The 25750-nt window shown below is 40.0% G+C and overlaps 1 protein-coding gene across 6 annotated transcripts in view; it reads left to right on the top strand.

Annotated features, from left to right (window-relative positions):
* CAMK2D (calcium/calmodulin dependent protein kinase II delta) overlaps window positions 1-25741 on the top strand; it is a 118647-nt gene extending 92906 nt beyond the window's left edge. For 4 of the 6 annotated variants that reach the window (XM_057379504.1, XM_057379503.1, XM_057379507.1 and 1 more), the window contains 6 exons: window positions 8520-8568; window positions 18423-18498; window positions 19055-19149; window positions 19719-19947; window positions 23460-23508; window positions 24045-25741. In XM_057379504.1, the coding sequence (XP_057235487.1) occupies window positions 8520-8568; window positions 18423-18498; window positions 19055-19149; window positions 19719-19947; window positions 23460-23466 (456 nt within the window). In that variant the 3' untranslated portion in view covers window positions 23467-23508; window positions 24045-25741. Of the gene's footprint in view, window positions 1-4272; window positions 4333-5933; window positions 5976-8519; window positions 8569-18422; window positions 18499-19054; window positions 19150-19718; window positions 19948-23459; window positions 23509-24044 lie in introns of all 6 variants that reach the window. The other 2 variants (XM_057379502.1, XM_057379505.1) reach the window with 2 other exon arrangements.
* Window positions 25742-25750: the final 9 nt, after the last annotated feature.

Raw genomic sequence — 25750 nt, 5'->3', positions numbered from 1 at the left:
GTTTAGTCAGAAGGGTGTCTTTGACCTGAATTTTAATTTTCTATTTAATCTTAATGTCTTACTTTAACAAAACATTTTAAAAACTTGCTTAAATACCAGATTCACAGTGTATTTGTGCCGGTTGTCTGACATATGCACGCTTTCCTGGTAAAAATCCCAAGGCTAACCTACAAAGAAATGAGTACAGTACTATTTCAGTGCTTCTCACTGCCAAGTAGTGTCTGTCCCCGTCACATGGAGAAGCACACATTTGAAATTATTCTATCACTAGAAAGCCCTGAACGTGTTTCATTGTGGAATAGATAAATTTTGTGCACTCTGTCTGACCAGCTTTTCCTTTTTAAATATCATTCCTCCTACAGGTCTACAGTGGTATTTGTTCTATCATAATCTCAATTATAATATGGGAAACAATTGTTGCCAAAATTTTGCCTAAATTGGACTTGGTGTAATTCAATACTTTGGTTTTCAGCACATGTTATATGTCTGCTCTTAGTGTGCATGGTCATGTGGAGCAAAGGGAGTAAATGTACATCTGGGGAAGTCTGTTTTTGTCGTTTCTGTTACTGAGATATTTCATAGCATTTTTCCACCCCTTCCTACAGCAGTAGCTGTCTTTTTCTTATTAAAAAAAAAAAAAATAAAAGAAGCCAAAAGAGAAATATACTGTACTCCGTGCATTGATACTGCAAATCCAACCAGTCACATTTTCTTCTTTTCCTTTCTCTCTGACTGGTCAATTCAGAAAAGGAAGTCCAGTTCGAGTGTTCAGATGATGGTGAGGATCTTTATCGACAGATTTTTTTTCCTCCTGTGAAACGTTCACACTTAGAAATCAAACAGTTGCATTTAGCTTTGTTAACATACTGTGAAAACTGCAAGACTTTAAAAGTACAACTTGGTGAATTTTAAGCCTGCAGTTGCTATATGCCATCCACAGTGAATCGTTCGGCCATTCTTTCAAGCAAGTCTTCACTTTTTTTTTAACCTGGGGACGTACAAAAACAAAAAAGTAGATGTAACATCAGCCAATGCAGCTGTTCTTAGTAAATAAGAATAGTAACAAAATAGTAATCTTATAACAGCCTTCGCTTGTTTTTAAAACCTCCTTATTTTAAAAGTTAATAGTATTAATATCATAAAATGTAACACAAAACACGTTGCACAGTGATATGGTACTGCATTAATCRAGCCACTGTAGCCCAAGATGCCATGCTAAATGCTCAGGAGTAAAAAAGCCAATTTCCCAGCCTTTCCCCACTCGAGTTTCCCAGCCAGCTTCCCTCACAGCTCAGGGCTGTGTCCCGAGGTGTCCCAGCTGACAGTCTCAGTAACTTTTCTTCCTCTTCAACCTACTCTCCAGTCTTGTGTTCATTTGGCCTCTGTGATCCCGCACGGTAACTCCCTCTATTTCTGTTAATGCTGGGTTTGAATGTGATCTTTGAGGTATTGGTGAACATGAGCTCTGCCATTTGCTTCTGCTGGCAGCAGAGAGACGGCACACATCCCTCATCCCCGCCTTTCACTGGCAAGTGCAGCTCTCCTGGGAAAGCAGGATCTGCTGCTCAGGTGTGAGCAGCTSTGCAGTTATGTAGGTAAATCCTCAGTTCCTGGGGGGTACACAGAATTCCAGTGACAGGATCCACGGTGTCCAAAGCAGGGGCATTGGGCAAGTGCAGTGTGGGTATTGCCAGGATCCCAAACCTGAAGTGTGCATTAACTTTTTGTTACAGAAATCCCATGTGAAAGATTGAGCTTTGTGGAAGATATGGGCTTTGTTTGTTAAAATATTCTATATTCTGTGGAAAAAAGGCCAATAATGATTTTTACAGTTGTGCCCAGGTGTTCAGAGTGTGTGTGTGTGTCTGTCCTGCACTGCTGTCACACCTCAGAGAGTTACTTTTGGCAAGCAATGCAGCAATAAAACATTCTTCTTCACAACAAACAGAATATCACTGATGAAGCACAAATCAACTTTAGAGTAACCGTTTATATGAAAATATTGTACCTCTTTCAGAATAATTTCCTTCTACTGTTTAAAGTACATGCAAAACTCACCGTGTGGTTGTAGATAAATATGTCTCTGTTTTATGAGAGAGAAAACCTATACAGCTTATTGCTGTTTTCTGTTAACATTTCAAAGGGTTTTACCCAGTTCTGTTTACATGGAAGAAGTAACTATTTTGAATCACATTCTCTCTCTCTTTCTTCCTAATGAATGCTGGATTCTTGATATCTTGCTGAAGAAGTTTTGAATAGATTTCCTGCAGTTTTCAGCAGTAGCTGTAATGAATATTGTTTGTTTTCATAGGGCTTTCCCCAAGGCAGTGTGGACCCCWGGCCGCTCTCCTTACTCAGGCAAAATTGGAATTGAATTTGACTAACCTGTTTTCCTTATTGTTCGACCAAGAGCACTCATTTGGCTGATCACTTGAGTTTTTTAAGCTACTACTGAATAGGACTGTATGAAATCTGGTGAAATCTTCGTTTCTTTCCTCATGTTTTTCCTTTATGTCTTTTTGCCTTTTGCTAGGGTCTTTTTTTTCATAGTCTCTCAATGACTACACTGTCATAAAAATATGAATTTGAAGTTATGCAACTGGATATGTGATTTTTCTCTTGCTTGGAAGGTTTAGTATGCTGTCACGCAGCCTTGTTTTTGTTCCCACTATTCCACAGTTCTCTTGTAGAACTTCCATTTACTGAGATGGATGGGGTTTGTTTTTTTTTTGTTTTTCCTGAGTAAGGAGTTCAGGGTTCTGCCCATCTCAGAATCCCATAAATATCAAAGCAAGTAAAATACTTTAATTCAAGGAMAAGGGTTTCTCTCACAAGTATAATTGAATAACATTTAGTGTTGACATAATGTTCCCTGATTAACTAACGAAACTACTTTATATTCTTCAAAGCCAGTTAAATGCTGGTTAAAATAAGAAAATTTGCGGTCGGTAATTAATTACTGCAAATCCTGTTGACATTTCCRTAATTTAAACATATACTAAGTAAGATTCACTTCAGCTGCAGGCTCAATTCCTGAAATCCACAAGTCAGCTGCCATGCCTGGCGCGAAGTAAAATAATTGTCAAAAACTGCTGAGGATGTGGAGTCTGTGAATTTCATTTCTTTCCCTTCTGTGAAGTTAATTACATTTTTAGAAAAATCCATCCACAAAGCAATTTCAGGCATTTCTTTCTTCGCTTTGCACATTTACTACTGAGTACTACAACTAGAAGGTTCAGTTGAACTCGGTTTTTTGGATCAAAACCTTTWCAGATGATCTGTATCTAAATACCCAGTTCTGCATGTTGCTTTGGACCACCCTTGTTAAAATTAGATATGACCAAAATGTATGTAATATTTTTTCCTAATTATTGTTAGAGCAGAAAAAATACATTTTTCAGATCGGTTTTACAGTACTTGAATCTTGCTTCCTAGTGCATGTAAAAAGTGTCTCACTACATTATTTTTAGTATTTCTCTTCTTCCCATACCCCATGGTATTAATGAAAGTGAAATCTTAAAGAAATGGTTTTACAGGATCAGATGCTTTTAAACTTCCTGCTAAGCAGTYTAATTTAAATTAATATTTAGTACAGATAAAAGCCAGGTGTAGCTTAAGAAGTATCATGATGACCTGTATGCTCTTTGCTGGAATAAGACTACAGGTACCATACTGGGAAACCTTGCACTTCCAAGTCATAGTGCTGAAAAGCTGCCAGTAATTTTGGTCAAAAATARCACCAAAAAAGCTAAAAGGGCACCAGTCTCTTTCTAGCATCAGTCATATTTATTCCAAAGTGGAATCAGAAGCCAGTAGAACAGATTATAGATTCCTGGAGAGCTGTGAATAATTGAATATTATTTATGATAGGCATGATTAGTTAGAAATAATGGACTACTGTACAGTGACTTAATACTGTTGCATGTGAGGAAATGGCAGTGGCTATTTAGGACTTTGTTCCAACCCGTATTAATTCTTTATTCTTCTTAGAAGTGCTTAGCTGCTACTTACGGGCTCTCTGTAAGTGTCTCAGCTGAACTCATCCGTCCCTTATGTAGGCCTTGGTGTAGGGCACGGGGAGGAGCTGCCAGCCAGCTCCTGGAGCTAGTGTTAGTGTTCTGCAAGTTCATCTTTCTGTGATTCTTTATTTCCATATCTATATCTATCTATAGATACCAGTCTCTGTCTATAGATGTTGTGTGCAGAGATATAGATAYGGTGCCTACCGCGAGTTCTAAGGCCTGTCTGTTTCTGTTTTCTGCATACCTACAGATAAACAACAAAACCAACGTGGTAACCAGCCCCAAGGAAAATATTCCTACCCCGGCGCTGGTATACCTGGAATTTTCCTTCTCATGCTATCTGGAAGTTTTTGACTGTCTTCTGTTTGTTCTTCCTTTTTTTTTTCCTTTTTTGCTTTTTCATGCATTTACTCTGTTTGCTTTCTAAAAACAGGTTTTGGAAAAACTTTTTGTTTGAATTATGCTGTCTTTTTTTGTGAGGAAGTCCATTAGAGCGTGTTTATTGACAGAAAATGTTAAATGGAAGCTGGATGCGGTAGAGTCATAGCATTTGTAACCGTAGCTGAATTTTTTGCATGCTGTGCCAGAAAGTGAGTAGAATGCGCTTGGTGTTGCTCTTAGCTCTTTGCCTGATGATTGTTTCCACCTTCTAATCCTAACCTTTTGCACCCAAAAAATTTTAYAAACTGGCTCTGTTATTTTCTCTGCTTTGTATTGGTTAAAGTATTGATATCCAGGAGAGCTAACAGGATTATTTCTAGGCTGCCATRAAACAGACCTTATTCAGATTTTCATTCCATATTTCCTGAAACTCMGCAGGACTTTGCAAGTCTTCTCTGGGATCAAGAGGCATCTAGAGCTAAACATTTTGCTTGTTTCACTCCCATTTAAATCAGCAAGAGATATTATTCATTAATAATCTCTGTTAAGGGCATATTACAAATCAAAGTGATGCTCATGGATGTTTGCTGCGGTCTTGCTTGTATTAATGGCCCTATTTCTAAGGCATCTGTGTATCACGGGGCTCACCAATGTAAATGCCAGTGCCTAAGTACATAATTTTGTGAGCTCTTGTTTCCCATGTGCATCTAAAACTTAGAAAATGGGCGTAATTCACACACATTTGAAGGCATTTTTCCTCTGGAAATTTTTTGAGCAGCTGGCACTGAGGCACACAGTAAGTGCTTCCTAAGGCCTAGCCARCAGGTCGCGTGCAGGAGTTTATGGCAGTCTGTTCCCAGACAGAGCTGTGCCTGATGGGCCATGCTGAAAGCATRCTGGCTAACTGCCATTTCAAAGATTATTGAACCTTTTTTTAAGGAAAAAGGATTTGGGGAAATTACACTTTCAAATGACACAAAGATCTCTCTCGCTCGCTTCTATGCAGCTCTGCCAAGGCAGCAGTTGGGGGCAATCCATGTGTTCCAAACCACAGTAGTGTCTGGGGGGAATCAACTCATCCTTGATCTTTATCAATTCATCTGTATTTCGATTTGATCACTTAATGCAAATACAAGCAAACATCATTAAAGAGAGGAGGTTATTAAAGATGAAAGATTTGTGGCCGCCCTGCCTGGCCAGGCTCAGACAGGAAAGCACACGGAGCATTTGGCCTGCCCTCTGCAGATGAGCCTCTGCAGGTCCCCAGAGCTTCAAAGCCCTGCACACCCCGCTCCTGAATAAGGTCTCTGCATGCTGCTGCATTAGGTGAGATGGCCTTTTTTGCTGGCTTGCTGTTGAGGAAATCTGTGTTAGAGACATCCAGTTTCACCTCCTGGCGACAGTTAACGTGTGTTTTAACTCTTGTCAGTGTTCAGCATTTGTGAGCTGGCTCTTCTTGCACTCCCTCACACCAATGAAAATGTATTTACCAATGGGAACTCTTTYTCTCTTTATTTTGTTCTTGCTCAGGAGCCCCAAACTACAGTAATCCACAACCCTGATGGAAATAAGGTATTCAGAAAGAATCAACTCCATCTTGCTTTTCCACACCACACATTCCATCCACTGTTCCACAGCACAGTAGGGCCGTTCCAAGAATTTGTGAAGGAAAATCTCATTCCTGCCTTTGTTACACCTGGTGTCTCTCGAGCCTGTTTTCATCCGTGTCCATCTGCTGCGTGCATCCTGCTGGTTCTGAGCTCCTGAAGCTCTTGGGGGAGTCGGTAGCAATCGGCCGAGCTCAGTGCCCTGTGCAGCCCGGCTTGGGGAGTGGGGGTTCTCTCTCATTTCAGCCAAAAATGTTGCAGTCTAATGAAACTAAGAATGCTGTTCTCAGAGTGGTGAGATGATCCCGGCAAGTTCTATGTGCAGTTGTCACCTCAGACAAAGATGTCATTTCAGTTTATCCCATCTGCTGTTTCTCAGCATGCTTGTACACCGTGTCATGACGTGTCTTTTGCACAGGCCTTTAGTTTTCTTCCATAACATCACTGAGCAGTTTCAAAAAAAATTCCACATTTCAAGTGACAGAGGTCTTTTAATTTTTACATGTTTTCTTCATGCTCTTTTCTTTTTCTCATGTATTATGATGTTTTGCATCTGGCAGCTGATCCCTAAAACATGTTTTGTTTTTTTTTTTGTTTTTTTCATGCATGGACTTGAAAAGGGCCAGGAAATATCATCATTTACATATAATACATGTTCCTAGGTTTTCTGAAAAGAATTTACACTTCAACAAGAATTTCACTGTTTGCAGTGTTGACTTAATTCAAATCCCATTTATCTAGTCTTAACTCCCTGTGGTTATTTCATAAGAGAAGGCGTGGATCTGAGTGACGAAATAACGCATGCAGACAGTCCTCAAGCATGGAAGTGCTGATGGTGTGTGTTGTGCTTGTGTGCCCCGATCCTTTTTGTCCCCTGCGTCTGTCCAACACAGAACTTCTGTTTCCGTGTTACTGCTCTTTCAGCTCCCCAAGTTTAAACCCATAGGCCACGAGCAGCCTGTGTTTGAACAGCAGGCTGGATCTTTATCGCTGAAGTCCACTAAAGCCCAGAAAACCCAGATAAAATATTGGCATGACTACATCTACTTGATTTTATTACCTAATCTCAGCAACTAAGATATTAAATGTCCCAAAAGGTCACAGCAAACAAAGAACCACTTAACGTGGACAGTTCCTCTTAAATTTGTCTGAAAACCTGATCCTTGTAGTATGGCAACTGGAGTGGATGCTTCAGTGTTAGAGGCTGCATCTGCCCTGTGAGCTTTGCATGGTGTTTGCAGCTTGTACTTGTGTGAGGTTTCCGTTCACTTGTAATTTGATCTAATATTTGAAGTGCTAATATTTGGAGCATGATATGTCCATGTAGAGTGGGACGTCTAACACAGCCAGGGCAGGGACAGCATGGGGACTCGTTCCGTTTTGTTTGTGTGTGAATTAATTCCTCTAGTTTGACTTATCAATGCACAGTTGGGGTTTGAAAGTCTGAGTAATGCATTAGCCTCTTTGAACATTCCTTTTGCTCAGCCTTGTGAGGACACAGTAAATGAAGGGCACTGGCAAATTTACCTTTTATTATTTAATTGTAAAACCTTTTAAAGAATTAAATACCATGCCAGTCTTGTCTTCTGTCTCACATAAAAGCAGATCAATTAACCTTTTTTGTTATTGAGCTGTGAATAAAAAAAAGATTCTTGTTCTACTTCTCAAGAAAGTATAGAGATAAAAAAAAAATTCAGCTTAAAACTTTCTAGCTCTCTGAGGTTTTTAGATTTGACAGTGCCCTGTTGAATTTGCCCAGTATATTTCATGTTTCTGGTAATTAATGAAAATCAGAGATACAATATTACAATATTCTTGCCTTTTTAAGTGTGATGGCTCAAGAATAAACTGTCTGATCAATGAGTCATTCCTCTGCATGACTGGTTGGGTGATAAATACTTCTTCAAAGGTGCCTTAGTTTGTCAAAGTTCTTATCATATGTTCATCAATTCTCCATCTCCTTCAAAAAAAACCCCCACAAAACCAGTATAAAAATGAGGTAATCTGATCCAATGTGCCTCAGATCACTGAGATTTCATTTGAATGTACATTGCATAAGTCACGTGAGCAGGAAATTGGTTGTAAATTTTAGCTCACGGAGGCCTGCATATTTAGAAGGTGGAATTGGAATGGAATGACTTATTTTGCACAGTTGGTTTAATCACCGAGCTTAAAATGGCAAGCTCTCCTACTTGGCTGAGGTAATTCATCCATTTCAAATGGACTTTGTACAGTTGTTAAAGAACAAAAGTGTCCTGTACATTGCTGTGAAGTTAAAGCATCAGACAGCAGGATTTGTGTTTCTGTTCCCTCCTGTGGAGAATTGCAATGTTTGACATCCGTTTCAGGTGGAAATGTCTCAATCAGTGTGTGACCATTTGTTTGTGAATGACATCCCACCCTGCTTCAAGGCTTTGCATGGTTCCTGTAACTAATCCTGTCATTTCCGAGGCACGCAAATGAGGCTTGGCTTGTTTGGTTCATTCGACTCACATTTCCTTCTCAACAGGAATCAACAGAGAGCTCCAACACAACCATCGAAGATGAGGATGTCAAAGGTATGATCTTAGGCTTCAAACATTTGGAGAAGCAGTAACATGAGTTTCGTGAATGTATTTCAGTAGGTCATTAAGCATAGAAACCCCTAATGAATCTTGTGAGAGAATAGTGTTTTTCCTTTTTTAGAAGAAATTACTTTTCATATGTTTTGGACTTAACTATGACTTTTCAGTTCCCAAAACACCATTTTCCATGATGTTTTGGGATTAAGTGTATAGTTACTGCTCTTTAACTAAGATATTAGTTCCAGTTATAATAGAAGTAGATTACAAATGTCTAAGTCAGTGCTTTGTAGTTTTTACTTAGTTGATTTTTAGCATGTATTTGTGTTTTGGGTTTGGTTTTGGTTTTTTTCATGTCACCATTTTTGTTTTAATTCTGTTCAGATGCCAGTGTATTTTTTTAATTTTCTTTTGTTCTATCCATACACTTATTTTAATCTTCTTTTATTCTTTAAAAAACTAACATTGAAACTTATTTTCATAAACTTAGTTTTGTAGCTTCACAGGTAATATTTTTGTTTCCATTTATTTCCCTTCTAAGTATTGTGCTGTGATGTTATACATACCTACTTATTATCATTATGTTTTAAATCAAAGTGGTTTGGAAAAGAAAGTATCAAGTTCATGTATCTCTGATTCACAACAAGGATTGGCTTTTGGCCTCAAAGAACAATGTTATATGTACAGGTGAAATGTGGGCCAGAGGTGATAGTAAGATAAGACAGGGAGAATGGATGCAACAAAGTGATGGTGGTTTGAGGTAATGTGAAATGAGAGAGCAATTACAGGGATCTGCAGCTGATGCATTGAAAAGTACAGTGTAATTTACTTTTAATCATAACATTTTGTATTTCTTCCTTCAAATTGTTTCAGCAGTTTAACCACTAAGCTTATTAAATGAATAATTTAATTATAGGGCCTCTGTGTGATGATGTAATGTGGTGTTATTACAGTAGGATTTTTAGAGAATTCTGTCTGAAGCTTAGCACACTAAATTGTACCCCAGGGATACAATTATAAAAAAAAAAAAAAAAACATGAAAATAATTTGCCTAATTCTTTCATATGATTCTGCAGTATGACGGTTAAAGGCAGTTTGAATGGCCACAATATACAATATTCCCAAAGCAGAAAAGGGGATCTTTCAGTAACCACAGGTCTGAGGAGCAAGATCCTGCTTTTGTCTTTCCCTGCACGGTGTACAGGGATTTCATTTTCTGTTTATTTAAAAGACAAATCTCCCCATTATTAACTTCTTGGGAGCTTGCTTGTTTTTCACTTTTTAGTATTGCTGTCACACTTCCCATCTTTCCACTTGGGGCTGCTGTTCGTACTGCTTTATTATAAATTAAAGCTAACAGTGCCCCCAGGGTCTAATTTGTAGAATGATTCAGGGAAGCAGCAGTCCTGCAGCCCTGACACCTATTATAAACTCAAGTTTTCAGCTCTAGCAAGGCACTTAGGAAATACTCTTTTCCCCCTACACCAAACTTCTGGATGTATATTTTGTAGGACAACAATGAGAAAGCTGTTCTCTTATCAGCAACAGCCACTGGAGATGAAATACTGATAGAGACAAATGCTTTTGAGAGGTAGGAGAGAGAATTCTCCAGGTCCTTACACGTATGCTTAAGATGACTCAAGATGTTTGTCACCACATTTGAGACCTAGAAGGAATGTTTTCCATGTTAGGGCATAAAGAACGTTTAAAACCTCTGCTTCTCTTTGCAGCATGGAGTACAGCATAGGAAGAGGCTCTGTCCTTCCCGGGAAGGAGAAGGGGGCTGGGGCTGTGACAGAGCAGTAGTGCTAATGTGTGTTTTATAGCATTGCAGTGTAATGCACAGCTCCTGGGGAATGGCTCTGCAGAGCTGTGCTGTTATCCCTGCTCCCTGTGTCCCAATGCAAACGGGGCCAGGCCTCCTGCCTTGGTGCACCCACACAGGCTGGGAACACTCAGCTCTACGTCAGGGGCTTTGTTCTTTGCTGTTGGTTTCCTTTTGCAGAGGTGTGCATCACKTGGGTCTGTGTGGGATCCAGCATCCCCAGCACACTCGTGTCTCGTGTGCACTGTGCGAGTGGATACTCGTGCGTGTGTCTAGGAGGTATTACCAATGTTAGGATTCATGAAGAAAGGGAGCGATTAAAAATGTCTGATAACAGCTATCATCAATGTGTCTTCATGATCAAATTCTTACCAAACATAGAGCATTCTCCTCTCCTGTCAAGAGCTCACACCTTTTTTTTTCACTTTTGAAGGCAGGTATTTAACTTGAATACAGTAAAATCAGTCTTGCTTTTAATTTTTCATTTACTGAAAATGTTAGTGTCCATAACTTTGCCTTGTTTATATATACATTTGCATCTTTTAGGACTGGAACATATTTCTTTTGTTAGAAACTGWGCTTGGCAAGCAACAGTGAGCATCAATAACTCAAGGAATAAGATAATTCTATAATTTGAGTCTGAAATGACCTGAAGCTGTAGTTCAGATTCCTTGCTAAGATAAATTTCTGACATTAACCGTCGATCATGGGTTTATCTACATGACAGTGATCCTTCGTAAATATGACAGGAGTGGGCAGAAAGAACATGCTGAGAACTGGACTGTAGGCAATGCCTCCTTCTGGGATTGCTTGTGGGAATTTCTACTTCCTGTAGTAATGAGACTGGAACTGTTGGGCAGCATCTCTATGATACGGGATTGATTTTTCAAGTAATGCTGTGGGATTATTTTTACCCACAGATTATTTATTGTCATTGCCACCATTATTTTTGCCCACAGATTTTCAGAAAGGTGAGTTGTTACATTTACCAGGGACAGGAGATCTGGATTTCTCATGGTATCTTTTTACCCCTGGAGATGAATTAACGAAAGCATTTGTAAGAATGATGTTTCCCAATGGGAAATATTGCTGAGCTGTAAGGCACTTAGAGATTTGGCAAATTGCAACTTACCTGGGCTACTTAATACATCTGGAAGGTACATTGCTTCAAAATATTCCATATATTTGTAATTCCTTTTGTGCCTGTTGGCTTTATTTTATTTAACAGTAGAAAGAAAGCAATTGAAACTATTTTTTTTTAATATACATTCCTAAAAAGCCATTCAAATTTCTAAGAATCATTTTTCCAAAGCTCTTTTAAAGCCCTGTGTATCTGAGTACTGGATACAGGGGCAGATMTGCGCTGGCATCTGAACAGAGTCACTCACACCTACGACCTTTACAAAGTGTTCTTTGGCACCCACACCGCCCCTGAAAGTGCATCATTAACATTGTTTGTGTGCTCAAAGRTTTTCTAAGTTCTTGCTGCTTCTAATTAAATTATCATTATTTTTCTTTTGGCCTTCTTTTTTTTCTTCCCTCACTTGTACTTGACCCTCACACAGCTCTCACAAAGGAGGAGGACATGGAGAGGTTGAGTTCCACCCACCACTCCTCCTCTTCCATTGCTTCTTCATCCCACTGGTCACCACCCTTGCCGTGCCCCAGAGGCCGCTCCTGCTGCCAGTGCCTGCTGAGGAGTCTGATCACACTCTACCTCTTCATCTTTGTTTGTTCATATGTTGTGTTTCTTTCCATCAATTCAGCGGGCAAGTCCATGAGAAATGCAAACTCAGAGAGTCAATCGCTCGAGTCTGAGCTCTCCCACTCCACTCCTTCCTCTGTACTATGTAAGTTGAGAGACTCATCTGTCAGATGATCTCCCTTGTCTCTGCTCCTCTTCCCTCCCCATCATCTGACAGAAGCACAAACGAGGTCAATGCTGTGATCTGCCTGATCTAGGAATGACCTGTGCTTAGGCTTTACAAAAGTCAATTTTTTAGGTATTTTTTTCTTGTTATTAATTGTCAAAATATTTTCATCTGTTGTAACAACAGGGTAAACAGGTCTGTATTTCAGAAAGCTRTATCTTGCAGAAGTAATCTTTGCASTAGTTAGCATCTTAGAGAGGTTTGCCTCACCTTCTTGGATCCTGGATAGGGACTCAGGATTTATGACCTGTTTCATTTGTTATATCAAATTCCTTTCTTGAGCAATTCTGTTGATAAACCAGCCTTGAAGCTGCTGTGGCAGCTGTTAGCTTGCAGTGTTGATAGGACAACAGGGAAATATCCTGCTCTGCTCAGGAGAAGATCTGTGATGGTCAGTGACCAACTGACTGCAAAGGAAATCTCCACTGTTAAATTGTGAGATGGGAAAGGCACTGTGCCTTTGTAAAATATAAGAGACCTAAGCAGGTAATTTCTTGTTTATAAATTAACTCAGAAAAAGGAGGAATGAATAGGAGAGRCATGAGCTGTGTAACAGTGAGGGCTGACCCCTCAGTAACACGTAGCTTTATTCSATCCACAGTGGATATCCCCACAATATCCATTCTGTGCCCAGCATTTCAGAGCTGAATGCTGGCAGCCTCACATTGCTGTTTCTCTGAGCTAGTTGAGTGATTAGGCAGGAGAGCAGTTTAAATAAAAAYGTGCACAGCTGCAAAGCTTGTTAATGTCTCACTCATCAAGATTTCAAACATCATTTCTGGAGACAGCARCCAGATTCCACRRTTAAAGTAACCTGTTGGGAAACCACAGTGCAGTGTCTTGTAAGTGCAGTGACCATGATGCAGCTTTGATCTGACACCCTGGGTGATTTGTCATTAAAAAAYAAATTTACCAAAATTCGCTACACTGTATAAATATTTGAGTAATTTTTGGTATAATYACATAAAAAGAGAGCATCTTTAGAYRTAATTGGTTCCATATAAATAAAAATATACTAGCATGGCATGTGTCAAGTTGCTTAATATTAATTTAAATAGAAGATGCATTCATTTTGTTGGATCTGTTTTGTCTGTACTGGGTGGAAAAGTTCTGSRATAATTTTTCAGATCTTTGCTTAGGTAGCTGAAGAATTTTTTTTTTTTAGGGCAGTAGCAGGCTTATCAGTTTTTCGATAGGTAAAAGATACCCAATAGTCTAAATAAAAATCTGTGGATCATCTGTCCATCCATCTATCATAGTTCAATGAATCAGAGCAAGTCTTTGCAATTGGCAGGCTCTAGGAAAAAGATATACATGTGAGATGATAACTCAGATGTTTTAGTCTCTATCAGAGTTTAAGGTTAAGTGTGRGGTAAGAGATAAGCACCAGTCTTCWGTACACTGAGTCTTGATAAACTTCTTGAATGAGACATCCCCTGTAGCATGCTCTGTTGTCTGAGGATCTAGCTGGGTTTTATGTAGATCTGAGACCAAATCAGTCATTTATTCGTGTAGCGCCTTCTTCTATTTTCTTTTCAGAAATTATTTAATTGGAATATTTGTGGCAGAAATTGTAAGAGAAATTATCAACAGAGCATTTTCAAATATTGATGTGATGAGAATCATTTGGAACAACATTGTGTGACATTCAACAGTCCACGCTGTAAAGCTGAATGAAATCTGGTACATCCACACAGCCAGAGCTCRTTACACAACACAGGATAAAATTTCTAGCCTCTTCCTCTTTCTTTTCAGACTTTGGTTATTTCTAGAGTACAGAATTTACTCGAATGACTGTGTGCTTTGCATCTACCTGCTGTTTATTGGGACAATGTTCGGATGGGAAGTGAAGCTGGGTTSCCCCCTCTTGTGCCATTCCATTTTAGCAGACCACTGTCACCTTGATACCAAACGTCCTGTTTTAAAACAACAGCACAGTAGGTTGGATTTGTCCCCCCCAGATTTAACCCTCCTCCACAGTGTAGATATCTGTGTTTGAGCTAGTTGTCTAGACTCCCTTTCGCCAGTGCAAATAGGTCACATGAGTCAACACTTGTCTTAAAAATCTATTTTAGGATATGATGAATTTGCCCTGAAAGTGCTGATTTCTCTCCCTTGACTGTAAGAGAGGGGAGTTGAGAGAACAAATTCACTTGTCTGTACTTATACATGTCCAAAATGTTGTGAGATTAATCCAGTCTGAGGTGTACCGAGATCTGTAGTTAAAAGTACTGAAAAGTTTTAAGGGTTTTTGCCTTGAGAAACAACATGTGAACAAGTCAGAAGCGAAATCATTTTAATCATCTGCRAGTGCATGTGCAAATCTGGAACAAGGTTACCTTGTTCTTCTGGAAAGATGTTTCACTGTTAGCCATTGCAGTACAGTGATTATATAGTCAGTCATCTAAAGGGTTGGTGGCAGGAGAAAGATGCTCCAATATCTGAGTAAAGCATAAAGTGGTTTAAATTATTATTTTCGCTGTGTCAGCTTTGAAAAAAATGATGGGTAATATGGTGGTCAGTGAGTAACAAGGGTTCTTTTCTTATGTGTCATAAAACGGGAAGTTTCTGGTACAGATAATTCTGAAGGCTTCACTTGTGCACATCTACAGCTCATTGTTATACTGCACCTTGTCTGCAATCAAAATACCAAAATATCTGTCGTTTCTGTGTGATTCTTGCAGATTAAGTTTATAAATATTTCCATAGGCTACAGGAAGAGGGGAAAAAGTCACAGAGCTCCCTGCTGTTTTGTACTTTTGTTTTTCTGTGATATTTGATTTCCCTGCCTGGGGAACTGCCCCTTGTAGGTTTAAAGTATTGATAGTGTTAGATGCTTTTTGCTTAAATGGTGTTTCTGCTCATTTTGTGTTGTTCAGATCTTAGTGTAAATGGTGGTATTTAATTGCTGAAGATTATCCCTCACCCTGTAGCTGAGCAAGGAGAAAAGGCAGTGAAATATAGCTGGAGATTATTGACTCATTTTAAGTTTACATGCGTGCTACAGCAGTGCTCATACCCAATGAGCATTGATTGGAAATGTTCTTGTTTGTTCTTTTTCTTATTATTTGTGTTTTTTTATAGCTTTCCTTCATAGTATTTTTGCTTGAACTACCTTTGTATTAGTCATATGCCTATTCACTTGCCAAAGCAGGAGATTTTTTTTTAAGTGCTAAAGCCCTATTAATTACCTTAACTCACTGGCCTTTTAGAAACTGTAGATGTGTCAGGCTTTACTGACTTTCACCACACTCTGTAGAAAAATTAGCTCGACCAGTTTTACCAGAATCTCATTACAGTTGTCAGTTTTGTTTAGGAAGTTTAGTTTCTTTAGTTTTATTTAGGAAGTCCTGACTGCACATCAAATGAAAAGTATAATAGCATGAAATTGCCACTGTACATCAAACAGTCATAATTGTCCTACAATTCAATACGAGCCAAGTTTACTATTGGTTAAAAAAATAAATAATGGCAAAGTCAAATGCAAATGGTGATTGTAAGTGACAGTTATCTGGCAGATGGGAACTRGCCAGATGCCTCTTCCCTAATGCCTTGCGTTGTCCTTGTATAGTTTGGAGCATGTATTTAGAAGGAAAAAAATTGGAGGGATCGAAGAGCACATGTTATGTGGAGTCCATCAAACTTACGATGAAAATTTGATCATTTTCTTCYGTMTCTTAGAGCTGCCAATCATTTCTGKCAGATGCTGTCTGCAGTAGCAGGACACTGTTCCCACCAATACCAGTTCACCTTAGTTTATCTCTAGTGCCTTTCCCGTTTCTTCCTTTGCAGTAAGGGTAAATGCAAGGATTTGACTGGATGCACAAGGCCACCAAGTCACCACTGTATTTTCCTTCTGCTGCTTTCCAGTCTCCTTCCAATTTTCTGCTTGTTCTATTTCAGTTTCCCCTTCTTTTTTCTCTTTCTTCCTTCATTCCAGGTTAAACTTGTGCTTCCAAGACAATGAAGCAGAAACTATTGGTTTTGGTCTATGTCTCCCTGCACCCCCACTCATAYCTGCAGGAGAAGGTGTAAAAGCTAAAAACAATCAGGAGGGGATTTGTGTAAAATCCCAGTGGCTTCTGAGTATTTTAATTCCTCTTTGATGTCTACTGTTATTTCATACTGCCTTGTTCTTGTATTGTAAGGGCTGAGAGCAGGGCAAACAGTTTAGCACTGGAGGATAAATCAGTTCTGGAACTCCACTCTCTAAATTGTGCTCCATCTCTCCCTTTGGCTCACTGCCAATGAAACGGCATGTCAGATCACTRAGTAGAAAGAAATGTAATTTTCTAATATGTGTGTAATTGTGTGTTGCTGAAAGGTAAGAGTAGCATAGTGGCTTTCATAGAGTTTCATGTGGTGCTTGTAATTTTGTAGAAAAATTGAGGACTGAGTTCAAAGGCAGATGATTTGGCAACATCTTCCTGTTCCTGACAGGCTGCATTGGGAGCTGTGAAGTCTTTCCACAAGTGCTGACACCAGTGCTGGAGTSAGATGCTGATTGATTGGAGCCAGTGATAAGTGCTGTAATCTCCTTTGCTGGCCTCTAGAGCTTCCTGATGGATGTGTTCCACATCCCATGGATAAGTCTGCAGACACAGCTCCTCCTGTGTGTTAGTACAGCCCAGAGAAACTTTGCTGGAGTCACATTCTGAAATATTAGGTGGCTTCTGTCAAAAAGCTTCATAAAAGCGTGTGTTCCACTGYAATTTCATTTTGGAACTAAAACCAGGAAACGCAGCAATGTGGCAACACAGTTCAGTTTCTCCCTTCTGGGGCCGATGTGGAATTATGTCTTGTATATCTCAACATCAGAGGTACCATGGTAAAACTTGGGAAAGGCACAACTGATGTTAGTGAAAAATGGAGTATTGCCAGTTGTCTTGAGTCAAGTGACAGTAAATGGTGTGTCCATTTGGGTTTGTGTYTCTCGTGTGTGGAAACTGCAGGACCTTTGTAGAATATTAATTGCTTATATCATTATCAATTAACATGAGCTCATGATTATGTAACAACTGATCAGAGGTTTTTACCTCATTTCCCACTGTCTGATTTAATGATCTCTAATTTCCTCTTCTCTGATTGAGATGTGTTACTGGGTTATTTAATCAAATCCTTTAGCTCAGTTATGTGTATGTGAGATGTTGCATGCAGAACTGGTAATTTCCTCACTGCACGAGGTGCTTGTTCTGGATTTCTTTTTGCCAGCCTTCTGTAACACTGCACCATTATTTCTGACTCAGCCATCCCACCACTTGGCTGGTGCTGTAAATGCCATGCAGTGTCCACMCAGTCTGGCCCATGTTATTTAAACCTGTGATAATGGAGGCATTGCTGCTCTCTTCATTAAAAGTCTTTGTTCTTTCCACAGTCTTCATGAAAAATAAGGCAGTTCATACTTGAAATACTCTTAGCCATAGCACTAATAGTCAAGAGCTGCTTACAGAAAGCCTCGCTAGACCTTTATATCCACTKTTTTCTCCATTATGTTTTTCCTTGCTGGTTTCTTTTTTGGTGCTTTTTACCTGAATATTTTAGGTGAGCAGTTAGGAAAAGGTTAACATCTCAGTGCCAGTTTTGAGCACAGCATTGCAAAGTTACTTTCTCTACGTGCTCCTCAATATTTTCTTATGAAGAAGAATGTGGTCTCTCAGGGTACTTTGTTTGAACGTTCCAGCCATGTTTGTGTTAATGGTCAAATTCAGCTGTGGGAGTTTGCTGGGAAATTACAACTGKTGCTTGCACAAAAGAGCTACCACAGCTGTAAAGCAATGATCAGCTTCCTTGAGTTTGGAGTTTAGAGTTGGGGTTTGGTTTGTTTTGCTTTTTAAACAGCAGATCCTTCAGGGGAGGAAAGGTAATGAGAAATGTGATAGGGAAGTGGATTGATCTTGACATGTGTTTAATTTCCTTGTGGATACAGGCGTGCACAGAAGGCAAGGCAGTGTAAAGCAGCAATGTAACATCATGTCCTTTGGTCATAGAAAGGAAGAGATATGGCTGTTGTGCCAGCTGGGGAGTGGYAGAACACCTGTCAGCTGTCACCTTCCACCTTGCCTTCCTCTGTAAATTGGTTYTGTATCTCTCCCCAGCTCGTAAGCAGGAGATTATCAAGGTGACCGAGCAGTTGATTGAAGCCATCAACAACGGGGACTTTGAAGCTTACACGTAAGTTCCTCATTGTGGAGGGAGGGGGGAGAGGTGGTGTGTCTTACACTGTCTGTGTCAATCTGCATGTTTGTATGTGAGTTATGTACTGTTGAAGTTGTGCTGCCTTCTCTGCCCCACAAAACCCAAGATACGTTCACGGCTGCTTTGCCCTGCCTTTGCGCTTTGTTTCAGAGAAACTGCTGGTGTACATCCTGTAGTTAAAAGAAAATACTGAAATCTTGCTTATATGATGACATGAGGCACAAAAAATATCTCTTGCATTGCAGAGCAGCGGTCTTCTTCATCACAACTAAAAATTCCAACTTGTAGTACCTCTGACCTTTTTTGGTTAAAACGTGATTTGTATGAAGTGTGTTCCACTTAAAGTAAGCTGCCGAATTTAATAATTTAGCTGAAACCAGAACTCCATGCCTTCTCCTCATGTAAGTTCCGTTCTTTTCCAGTGTGATGGTGAAATGTCCAATAGGAACAGAAAAAGCAATTAAAAATAATCTCTCAACAGTTGTGATCCATAACCACATGTGCTTATTGCAGAATTTCCTCTTTTCCACAGAAAAATCTGTGATCCAGGCCTTACATCTTTTGAACCTGAAGCTTTGGGTAATCTGGTAGAAGGGATGGACTTCCACCGGTTCTACTTTGAAAATGGTAAACATTTCCTTTTCATCTCTGAGTCTTCACTTGTTCCTTGTGACTGTGTTTCTCCCATCTAATGAGCATTTTGGTTTTGGGTTTAATTGAGTTGGGCAGGGGAARGGAGTATTATTCTTCTAAGAGTTCTGCAGTAGGTGTTTTTGGGTCTGCTCATTCACACATTACAGGGCACCTCAGAGAGAGGAGGAGAATTTCAAGTATTTGGAAAGAAAAAGTCAAAATAAAGGATGAGTTAAGAGCTGAATTATTTGAACTAAAAATACTAAGTACAAATATCATTAGACATAATAATGAAATTGAAATGTTGAAAAACTCCAGATGGTGCCCTCCACTTTATTTAATCCATGTAYGTACATGGATTAAACATATTTACTTACCAAATAGTGTTAATTAATTAATTTATAAGAGCGTTCAATCTGCAATACATTTTAGTTGCCASGTGTGATTATCGTTCAACAATAATTACTAATTTGTGTCTGCTAAGTGTGTAGAACAGGTTTACACGAGTCGCTTTGGCTTACCCATAGAAAATGTGATTTTTCCCGTGTGTGTGTGTGTCACAGCTCTGTCCAAAAGCAACAAGCCGATCCACACGATCATCCTGAACCCGCACGTGCACCTGGTGGGCGAGGACGCGGCGTGCATCGCGTACATCCGCCTGACGCAGTACATGGACAGCAGCGGCATGCCAAAGACTATGCAGTCCGAGGAGACGCGCGTGTGGCACCGCCGCGACGGCAAGTGGCAGAACGTGCACTTCCACCGCTCGGGCTCGCCCACCGTGCCCATCAAGTAAGGAACAGCTCCGCCGCCGGCTTACACCTCCCAGTCACACCACCTAGTCCAATAGCTGCTTTGGGCCTTAAAAACTGCGAGCCGTCCTCTTGGTAGTGTCATTTCTTGTGGTTGTTTATTATGTGTTATACCCACTGGTGTGCGTATGGTATTGGCGCAGAGATTTTTAAAATAACGCTTTTTTTTTTGGTTGTTGTTTTCTACTGTGATGCCCACCGATCCAGCTCAGTCCCTGAACTGACAGCTTCAAGAGCAGGAAAGTGTTTTCATGTAGAGAAAGCTTGATAGAAGTCACACACAACAGAATTAGAAAACCTGGAATAGAATTGCTGGAAAATCTGGAAAAAYAAAAAGCAGTAGGATTCATGGAGCTGTGAGAGCTGACCAGAAAGTTGCAAGTAAAAAAGTATCACTACCAGGAAAAACTGAGGTTTGACTAATAYGTAGTGTGATTTCCAGCCACCTCTACTTTCTCAGGCCTAGGTATGTTCAGTGAGAGTTGGTTTTGAGCCAGTTTACGTGTTTGCTTTGTAAATTGAGCCATCCCAGTACCTGTCACGTTCTTACCTCTTTCCCACACTCTCCATGCATAACTGCTGAGTATTCCCTGTTGGACAGTTCAGATGTGTGTGGGACAGCCTCGAGTCTTTCCCATCAGCATTTCTCTCTGCTCTTCATCCGGGCCCTCCACACCCTCAGAGTCAGGCAGTGCCCGAGTTCCTTGAGCCACGTTGTCACCAGGGTTAATGACAGCACACTCGGGGTTGCAATAACAGGATAGGGAGTCACAGCTTCCTCAGGAGGTTCTGCTCAGGGCCTTGGCTTCCATTCTTCTTCTTCTACACTTCCCTTCTTCACTAATGAGCACAAACCTCACTGACCTGTGGTTTCCAAAGTAGGCAGCACTGGTCCAGGCCTTGCTTTGGCAGCTGTGAGCCCTCTGAATGGGATATAGTTCCATTTGTGTGAGGTGTCTTAATGTGGAGAGTGGCTCAATTTCTGGCATGGACGGTAAGGCCTTAGATTTCATCCTTTAAACTTCATCATGTCTTGGATTTTACTCTTGCAACACTCTTCTCCTGTATAGAATAATACTTGTTGAAGTAAGAAATATGGTAGAATGAAGTGTTAAGCTTCCATGATGATGAATTTGGAWTATTATTTTATTTWKWWWAAAAAAATKGTTACTTAGTGGTAACTGTTTTATTTCAAAATGTGAAACCAACAGGAACAGGAACATGTCATCCTTTTGTTTCTCACATTCCAGCTGCACTGCCAGTGTTTCAACAGATAATATTGAAAGAGTTACACTTGCCTGAAATGCAGTGTTAGGTAAACCTTTGAGGTTTTCRTGAAGGRGTGTTTGTCAAGGGATCTGACCTGGGTGTGTGTAGAGCCAGAAAGGCCAGGTGAAGCAGGTTCACCTGCACCACTGCACCCTGAATAGTCGGTGTTTACAGCACAGCGATATGGATTGGACTAGAGAATCCTTTAATCTTTTCCTTTGGATTTCTTTTTTTCCCCATTTTTTTTTGGGAAGGTGTCAGAGGAGATTCTTTGCAGCTGCTTGTTCTCTCTAATAAAGATTAGGATTTCTGGGACTACAAAGGTGGAAGGAGAAGAAAAACTACCATGGGGTAACTTTTTTTAGGTTGCAGGGTGGTTTCTGTATTGGTGAATGTTCTGAGTCTGTGGGGTCAGGCAGAGGAGATTTCAGGATTGTGAGGGATTTCCAAGCCTAAGGGGTCACAGAAGAACCTTAGACTCAGGCTTAAGGAGAGATTCCCTGAGATGGCAACATAGGCCTAGATATGTAGCACTGGAAGCGATACCACATCAATTCCAAAAGCATCTCTCATCTTGAAATCAGGAGCTTTTTGGACTTGCTCACAGCACTATTCTAAAATATTACTGATCTGATGGTTAGAAGCCCTACTCTCTAGTGTAAAATTTAGTGTCCTTGAGTGTATCCTTGGTTCTTCTATGTCGTTGTTGTTCTCCTGCACTGGATAGGTGTGCAGCCAACTACTTCCATAAAGTAAATAGCCAGTGCTATCTCAGATGGCTTTGTTTGATAGGATCTCCGTTTTCCTGGCTTCCTTATCTCCTTACTGTCTTTTTTGGTTTGAGGTTTGCCTTTTCATTAGCTTGGGTTCTTCTGAAATGCTCTGTCCATTTGTGGTTTGGGCTTTATTTAATTCCACCATGTCTTTCTGTTCCCTGCTCTGTTCTGGCATGATTTTTGCACTTTTCTYATCTGCAGCTCATCTGAGACAGCCACACATTTATCTTCAACTCTCACTTCCCACCARTGAGTAGATTAAAACTTTTACAGAGCTTTGCTCTACCTATTTTTCCATGTAATATTTTTGGGTTACCCAGTCCTCAAGGTTATTTGGTTCTTGCACAATGCTGCTGTTTTCTTTTTCTAGTGCCTTCCACCTAAGTGTCAGTATGCTACATGAGATCAGTCCTGCTGCTCCTGCTCAGGACTAGTGAGTTGTCTCTAGGCTGATAGCTCCCCTATAAACACAAACACTATCATTCTTCTTTTAGTTATTTTGCATATTCTTTCTTTGTTCCCCATCTTCTTAATTTTGATTGAGAGATTCCCATGTAGCACCATGTAGAATCACCTTCTGTAACCTGTCCTGACTGTTTTTTAGACTCTGTCAAATTTCACCTTTGCTTTTCCCAGTCAGAGCAGCAATAAATCCATTTGGGAAAACTACACAAGAAACTTAATTMACATATTGTTCTAGTTAATCCTTCCTTTATTTGAAATATATACAGTCTACAGCTACATGTTTAATTATTACGAATGCATGCTAGTTAATAATGGCATTTCCATAATAAAAAACTATTTTACATGTCATGGCTGAAGATTAATTTCAAATCTAATAGAGTTGCAAAAACAATTATAGCTGTGATCTGCTTCTGCAGACATGGTATCCTCAATGATGTTGAATCACTTGCTGCAAGCACAGTAGCTTCCTTGTTTTCAGGACTACAGAAAGGAGTGTGTGTAAATCTAAAGATAGAATTGAGCTCTTTGTTAGGTATAGGTATAGGTATAGGGAAATGTTTCCTTGTGGCAGAATACTTAATTTGGAAAGGAATATGAGCACGAATGTRTATTTAGCTTATAAATCAATTTTGTTCATAGTTCTGCTGTGAGTCAGATGAGGCAAATCTAAGTTTCTGTCTTGTCCATTGTTTTCTCTCTGACTGATAGGAGTGATGGTAGGAAATTCTTTGTATCCATGGTCTTAGGGGTTTGTGCTGAAGTGTTTTTGCAGAGCTGCATCTGTTTGTCCTTGGAGAGCTCATCTGTCCGATATGGGCAGTCAAAGGGCTGATGGTCCTAAAAGCGACTCCCTAACCTAACTTCAGCCTCCATGAGGCTTATATTCCCTCCCTGCTTGCAGTTCACACCTTCTTACACTTTGATAAGCACAGTGCCAGACAGCAGGAATGCTGAGTAAAGAGTTTGTTCTGTGTTTGTGCAGTGCCTAGCGCTGAGGGATCCCACCACGGCTCCAGCCCCTAGATGCTACGGTAATACCAATGATGTACAACCTCACTTAGTTCCCTMCTTGCTTCCACCTCCCTTTCTGTTCCTTCTCTCTCTGCATATGGCTCTGGCATGTCTTGCATGTAAATGACACCTGATTCTTCCTTGTCACTTGGTCCAGTCTTTGTACAAGGCCCTCAGTCCATGGCAGTGCCTGCAATGTCCATGCTGAGGTAGTTAAGTTACATTTGGAGATTCACGGCTGAATTCTACCCTCCCTCCCTTAAGGAGTCCCTTAAAGCACTTTGGCTTCCTGCCTCGGTTTCCTTTTTTTATTTTAACAGCCTCTCTGGCATCTTGTAAAGATGGAAAATGTCTGTAAAGTGGTTTGAGAAATAAAAGAATGCTTTGCCTGAGAGCTTGGAGGGTTTTTTCCCTTGTTTTTTTTCCCGGTATCATGTTGAATGATCTTGAGAAGGTGTTTTTTTCAGTAGCATTGGCTAACACTTGAGCATGTGTTGTTATCTGGTGGTGATGTTACTTCAGTAATGGAAATCTGTTTTTTTCTCCTTCCTCCTAGCTAAAAATATCAGCGGTGCCGCTCTTGCATTTTCTGTACCCAACGCACCTGGTTGATTACCATCTTGGCCATCCCGTTCTCTTCATGCATGTTTCTGAGTGCATGAAGTTGTGAAGGTTCTTCATGTAACACATTTGTGATGCACCACGTTGCTGTATATTCCATCTGTACACTGTTAACATTTCAATGAAGGTGATGTTCCATGCAAATAGAGAATAACAAGGTGTAAAAGACAAGAAAAGATATCKGATGGACAGCAGTAGACACATAATACATTTGTCACTTGCTCCATTTATGCCAAGTTTTGACAAATGACTTTAAAATCTATGATGTTTATTAAAAAAAAGGAAAAAAAAAGAAAAAAGTATATTTTACCTTCTTTTTTTAAGAACTGTTTTTTGACTCCTCCTTTTCTCCTGAGTCCCAGGATTTTGCTTTGGTTCTGGTAGGAATGGTTAGGATTTCCGCTGGCAGCTCCATTACTGTAAAACAGATTTTTATTGTAGATGGACAAAATCACTGATAAAGGTTGAAGTGATGATATCTTGGCTTTGGACTAGCTGGAGCCCTCTTAGTTTATTAATCTGTATAAACTGGAAAAACCTCCTCATTTKCTGGCTTGGCCACTCCAGAATTAACTGTCAGTGTTCTGGTGAGTCCGCAGCTTCCGTTTTCCTTTTGAGTCCCTTTTGCTTTCTTATTTTGCTTAACTGAAAGCTTCTGTCAGATTATTAAGCAAACTTAAAAATTGTAAGAAACTAAGTGATAATTGAGAGGCAGTTTTTGAGGATTAAAATGGAAGGAAAGAGAAAGATTTTTATCGCTTTTAGGGTGCACTGTAAATTTTTTAAGGAGGCTTTACAAAATAGAATATGTTGGTTAATGTATAGACCAGTTGCRTGGTTAATACAAGCAAGAAATATTAGGCCTTAAAGCTAAGTATGAGGAGTTTACTTACATTACACTGCTGCTGTTGCTTCTCTGGAAATGAATTACRGAGACACCGGATTTCCATGAGACCCCACGGCTTTACCACAGGTTTGTGTGTCCCCCTCTTCCCCTCAATCCGTCCTTGGTTTCTCAAACTCCCCTGGCAGGGCTCAGTGCTCAGCAATCCCTGTGGTGATCCAAAGGGTTCATCCCGGATCCAGGCCAAGGGAGGAGCACTCTGCTGCAGTGCAGAACACAAACCTTGGAACAGGGACTAGCTCTCCTTCCCTCTCATTGCTGTAAAAATACAACCTCAAAAACAAATTTAGTTTCTTCCCTTGTGTTGTTACAGGAAAGCCCAGGGCTGGGCTGTTCTGTTCTGTTCTCCCTGTGTTTCCATTASCAGCAGGCTCCTGCTCTCCGCAGCGCTGTACAGTGCATGGTATCTCAGTCAGTGTCCTTTTTAGCCATCCAAAATTTACAACTCGGCAGCCGGAACTTTTTAAAGTGGGAAAGTTTCCTAATTTGTATCATTTCACCTTTCTGTGTTGATTACTAATCAAAAGCAGTTCTTAAACATGTTGATGTTGTTACTAGTGGATGTATGGTAGATGGACTTAAGCTTCTCTGATAATTACTACATGATTTTAAACAATATATATTTAAAATAAGCATCTACAATAAATGTGTTGAGCCATATTAACCTGCCAATGGGATCTGTGAAAAAAAGTAATGGCCTCATTTTTTTTTTCTCATTAATTTCTTTACTTTTTTTT

Source organism: Malurus melanocephalus, unplaced genomic scaffold (genome assembly GCF_030028575.1).
Source record: "Malurus melanocephalus ecotype Western Australia unplaced genomic scaffold, MMel_1.1 scaffold_410, whole genome shotgun sequence".
Classification (NCBI taxonomy): Eukaryota; Metazoa; Chordata; class Aves; order Passeriformes; family Maluridae; genus Malurus; species Malurus melanocephalus.
This window is presented reverse-complemented; position numbering and strand designations above follow the sequence as displayed.